Raw genomic sequence first — 5,610 nt, forward strand, 5'->3', positions numbered from 1 at the left:
CTTCCCTAGGAATAGAATCTCTGGTTTTCAGCTGGACTGTTGGCCACTCAGAATAAAGACTACATTTCCCAGTATCCTTTTAGGCAAAGATAGCCACGTGACTCGGTTCTGGCCAATGGGGTGTGAGCAGAAGTGATACATGGGATTTCTTAAAATCCTTGAAAGGAAGTGGGGAGCTCTTCCTCACCCTTTCCTCCTCATTGACTGGAATGCAGATGTGATAGCTGGAGCTCAAGCAGCTGCATTGTCCCATGAGGAGGTGGCCACTTGCTAAGGATATGGAGCAATAACATAGAAGGAGCCTGGGCTCCTTCCATAGAGCCTCCATGCCATCCCTGCACTGACTGTTCATAGTCATGATCCCCATGTGCTTAATCCGCTCTGGTTGCGTCTTGGATCCCATCAACAGCCCCAATTCTGATTGCTACATCTGTCCCTCCCAGTCCGTCTCTCCATTCTCACCCCCTCTCATACCTTCCGGATAGAGAGGCCTGTCTGCCTTGGCAGTGCCAAGGGCTATCCCCAGCTGCCAAAACAGGATGTCCTGGATAGTGTAGCCTCTATTTATGGCATTACACAGAGGTGGGAGCAAGGGCCCTCAGAAGCTGGGTGTGAGGTCCTCATCACGGAGCTGCAGCCCCTCAAGGACCACGTGCAAGGACCTGAGCCCACCTGTACACACACACACACACACACACACACACACACCAGAGCCAGGACCAAGAGCCCATCCTTTGCCATCATCAATTCAAGAAGGGAGACCCTTTTCCTTAAACCACCTTGAAGTTTCCCAGCTTTGTCATGAAGTGCAGACGGCAAAGCACAAGTGAACACCACTTCCATATGTGTAACACAGGAAATTTTTAACTACACACACATATTCCCTTGTGGACCACCAAGACCAGACTGCTGAGTCCAAATTCCATCATCACTCACCTGCTGCACGACCCCAAGCAAGTGACTTGGCCTCTCTGGGCCACAATTGCCTCATCTGGAAAACAGAGACCTAGAAGTGCTGCTGAGAAGGATTTTCTCTGAGCTACTTAAAACCCCTCAGCACCCCAGAATAAAAATCAAATTCCTTCCCCAAATTTACAAGGTCCTGTACCAACGGCTCCCATTCCCTTCCCGCCCTCACCTCCTCCCTGTCCCCTCCCTCGTTCACTCTGCTCCAGCCACAAACTACTCCTTCAACATGCCAGTCCTGGTGCTGCCCCAGGACCTTTGCATGTGCTGTTCCCTCGGCCTGGACTACTCTTCCTGCACACTCACCTCCTTTTTGCCATTCCAGTGTCTGATCCAATGTTCCCTCCCTGACTTTCCTCATCATGCCTGGCATGTGGCCAAGCAATTACCCCTCGCTCATTGCCCAGAAGACCCCTTAACTTGGCCCAACCCTTCTGAAGAAACACCTTATCTGCTCTACATAAAATTAATCCATATCTGAGCTGGTCTCTGAATCCAGGTGCAAACTCAGAGACAGGGGACTGAGGAACGTGTTAAATAGCACCAGAGGGACAAGTTGGGCGAAACCCAGGCAGAGATGTCACCACAGAGTATACGACCCAGTGGCTTCAACGAATAAATTGCAAGGCAAGTAAGAGAGCAGGAGATGGGGAAGCTGTCGGTTAAGACTTAGGAGACCACCAATGACTCTAGACTTTATGTAGGTCTTGACCCAGACAACCTAAAGAAATGCGCCTCACAAGCGTCCACATTTCTGTGTGGCCGCTGGGTGGATATCTGATGCTATTAGAGAATCGTTATTTTGAACATGATACGGAAGTTTGTGGGGTTCTTTTTAAAGAGTCTTATCTTAGGGGCGCCTGGAGGGCTCAATCAGTTAAGCACCTGACTCTTGATCTCAGCTCAGGTCTTGATCTCAGGTCGTGAGTACAAGCCCTGCGTTTAAATAAAATAAAATAAAATAAAATAAAATAAAATAAAATAAAATAAAATAAAATAAAATAAAAAGGAGTCCTCTCTTAGAGCAGGGGTTGTCCCCCTTGGCTCTGCTGACCTCAGGGCTGGGTCATCGTAGGTTGTCCTGTGCACTGGTGGGGGGGATTGGGTCAAGCAGCACCCTGGCCCCCACCCCCTTGATGCCAGGAGCACGTGGGAGTGACAACCACAGATGTCCCCAGATATCGCCTAGAGTCCTCTGGGGACAAAATTCCCAACCCAGGTGAGAACTGCTGCTATAGAAACACCAAATGTTTACAGATGAAAACCATCTGGCATTTGTGTCAGAACGACAGGGAGCGGGGAGAGTGGAAGGGTGCACGAGTCCAGAGGGGCCCCGGATAGGTAATTGTCAAATTTCAGTAATGGGTGCATGTGTGTGTGGGGGTCATTATTCTGTTCTCTCTAGTTGAGTGTGTTTGACGTTTTCCACTGTAAAAAGTGGCGATGACGGGGAAATTCAGATCAAAGCTGGAGGTAAGTTCACCATAACTGATGTACCCACATCACTTTCTTGGTGGGGACAGGTGAGCGTGCTGTGCCCGGGGCAGGAGGCGAGCATGACGGGAGGCCGGGCGAGGGGTACGTGGGAAGTCTCTGTAGTTAGTACCTTTGCCATTGTTCTGTACGCCTAAAACCAGTCCAAAGTAAAAATTTTATTAAAAAAAAGATGTTGAAATGCAGAATGAACAAGCCAATCTGGGATCGCAGCCCACGTGCCCAGCGCTGGAATGGAGGCGTGGGGTGGCCCCGGAAACAGCCTCCCTCCCCCGTGTCTTCTCACTCACCCGCGGGCACAGGGAGCCAGCCCCAGGCTCAGAGGGGATGTGCCACATGGGTGGCCGCAGGGGCCAGAAGCCGGGCGGCCCCACAGCAGTCAGGGCGAGAATCCGCTTTCAAACCCACTTTATTCCTCTAGACTAGAAACACTCCACATTTCCACCCTCCCTGCCCCAATCGTGGCCAGCCCGAGGCCGCGGTGCCTCACAGGCTTTCTGGGGGCCTCTGGGAGGACGCCGTGGCCTCGGCCAATCCCAGGGACGTGGCGCTGGAGTGGCCCTGTGAGCCGGCTCGGGCCAGCAGCTCCAGCCTCCGCGAGCGCAGCCGGGCCTGGATGGCCCAGATGGGGGGCCGGTGGCCGGGCAGTGAGGGGTCCTCATCGCCCAAGCTGTCGACGGTGGAGTCGGAACCGTCTTCCGTGCCGGCCACCGACTGCTTGCACACGGGGCAGGAGCGCCGCGCGGCCTGGGAGAACCAGGGGTCGATGCACTTGCAGTGGTAGGTGTGCGAGCAGGGCAGGATCTTGAGCTGGTCGCCCTCCTCGTACTCGTCCAGGCAGATGGCACACAGGTCGTTCCGGCGTGTGAAGGTGCGGACCTGGGCCTTCGGGCAGGCCCGCGGCTTGACCGCAGGCCCCCGGCTCCACCAGGCCCAGAGCCAGTTCCACAGCTGGCGGAGGACCAAGACGACGGACGTGAGCAGGGCCAGGGCACGGCCCAGCACCCAGGACACGGCCAGCACGGGGTGGCAGTCCAGGTCGGGGCACGGCGGGTAGTCGGGCAGCAGGAGGACATGGGCCGCCTTGTCGCAGCGCACGATGACCCGCAGGTCCTGCGAGGCAGCCTCGCCGACGAACACCGAGGGGATGGCAATCTGGCGCCGCAGGTCCTCATAGACGTGGGCCATGCGCACGAGCTCGTCGGAGCGGACGTTGTGCACGATGGCCGCCTCGAAGCCGGCCCGCTGGGCGTGCAGCACCTTGAGGTCAAACGTGCAGTCGTACCGGCGGATCAGCACGATGGCGCCCAGCGAGCCGTTGCCCAGCCGCGGGCCTTCGATGGGGTGACACGCGTTGGCCGGCTTGGCCTCCATCAGGTAGCCCCGCACGCCCTCGGGGGCCAGGGGCACCCCGAACAGGGCCGGCAAATCCGCGAAGTCCACGGTGCTGGCATTGCCATCCAGCACGGCCCGCACCAGCGCCTCGGAGGGCACCAGCAGCGCCAGCAGGATCAGCGAGGCCTCGACGGCCCCCGGGGCCCGCGCTGGCTGCTGCCGCCACCCCATGGCCACCCCCCGCCCCTCCTCCTCCTCTTCCTCCGGCTGCTGCGTGGAGCTAGGTCCCGCTGGGGACAGCAGACGGGAGGCCTTCGGGCATCTCCAGGGCCTCCCGGGGGGCCCGTGGCCGAGGTGGGAAGGGAGGTGAGCGCGAATGGGGGGCTCAGAGGCAGGAAGGCGGAACAGCGGGGACCAGGGCGTCCCTAGGCGGGAGCTGCTCCCCACAGCAGCCCAGCGAGCATCGTGTCTTTGAAGGCAGGTCTCAGGAGCAGCTGACGACCCAGGCGGCCTTGCTGGCGGATGACGCTGAGGCCAGGAAGCCCCAGGGTTCTAGATGCCCTTGGCCTCTGTGACATCGTCCTGTTCCATCTTGTCCCCAGGAGCCTCCAGTTGCCTAGGGCTGTGGCCAGGACAGAATTCCTGGTTCTCTGACCCGGGGGCCTGAGCAGCCTTTGAGAAAACCTGTGGAACGCTCAGAGCTTCCCAGTTCCTGGACCTCATAAGGCTCAGGGGTGCCACAAAGTGGGCTGGTGGCCCCGGTGGCACGGACCCAGCACCTATACTCCTACTGTAGAGCGTCATCTCCCCGAGACTCTCAGAGACCCACCGAGGGAGATGCCAATGTCACTCCCTTCTGAGATGTCCCGAAGGACCCAGACTTGTTCAGGGCACACTTACCCCATGAGGCCGGTTGTCAAAACCCAAATTCCAAACCTCCTGCCTCTGTCCCCCTCTAGTCACTCTGTTTCAGCCACACGTTGCCGTTCTTTCAACACACCAGGCCACACCAGGTGCGGTCCTGCCCCAGGGCCTTTGCACAAGCTGTACCTTCTGCCTGAAATGCCCTTTCTCCTGGGGCCAGCTCTTTCTCAGGACTTCGGTCTGAGTTCATATGTCCTCAGAGTCTAACTAGATTTGATTTGGGGGGAGAGAGGTGCCCAGGTCAGGGTGGAGCTGGTAGGAGTGGGTGGTCCCTGTTCTCTGTCCTCACTGCCTGGAATCCTCCAGTTCCGCACCAACTTTATTCTCCCACCTCGATGCCTCCTCTCCAGCCTGGTCCCCAGCGGTCTCCCCCATCCTCAGCCACAGCCTTGGGTATCAGCCTCATGTCCTCCCCACTTCTTATTCCCCAAACCACTCACCCTGAGTCTGCCCCCTGCTGGTCTAGGCAGCCTGCTCAGGTCTTGATTGCTGGGTCTGCCATTCACAAGCTGTGTGACACAAGGTAAATCACTCATCCTCTCTGGGCCCCAGACTCCAGATCTGTAAAGTAGACATAACGACGAGGAACGCATCTCATAAGACGGGTGTGGTGAGAAGTGAATGAGACAATGCATGATTGGCGCTTGGCGGTGGGTCTGACCTTTTCCCTCCCCCAGACCAGACCTGCCTTCACTTTGAGATCTTTCTAGTCAGGGATTTTTCTAAAATCTCAATCCTCCTGTCTCTCCCATTGCTCCCCATTGCCCTCCAGATGCAGCCCACACTCCCCTCTGTGGCCCACAAGCCCCCCACACTCCCCATGATGGTCAAGACCCTGCCAGTCTCTTAAGTCCGAGGCTTTTCAATGCTGCGAATGCGTCACGAGTCCTT

General features: G+C 57.2%; 1 protein-coding gene across 1 annotated transcript; it reads right to left on the bottom strand.

The window, feature by feature from the left end:
* Nucleotides 1–2,946: 2,946 nt before the first annotated feature.
* ZNRF4 (zinc and ring finger 4) lies at nucleotides 2,947–4,700 on the bottom strand. The gene is given in 3 exon segments (XM_026480794.1): nucleotides 2,947–4,292; nucleotides 4,295–4,479; nucleotides 4,696–4,700. Coding segments are annotated over 3 exon segments (1,536 nt in total).
* Between the last annotated feature and the right edge of the window lie 910 nt (nucleotides 4,701–5,610).

This window comes from Ursus arctos, unplaced genomic scaffold (assembly GCF_023065955.2).
Source record: "Ursus arctos isolate Adak ecotype North America unplaced genomic scaffold, UrsArc2.0 scaffold_14, whole genome shotgun sequence".
NCBI lineage: Eukaryota > Metazoa > Chordata > Mammalia > Carnivora > Ursidae > Ursus > Ursus arctos.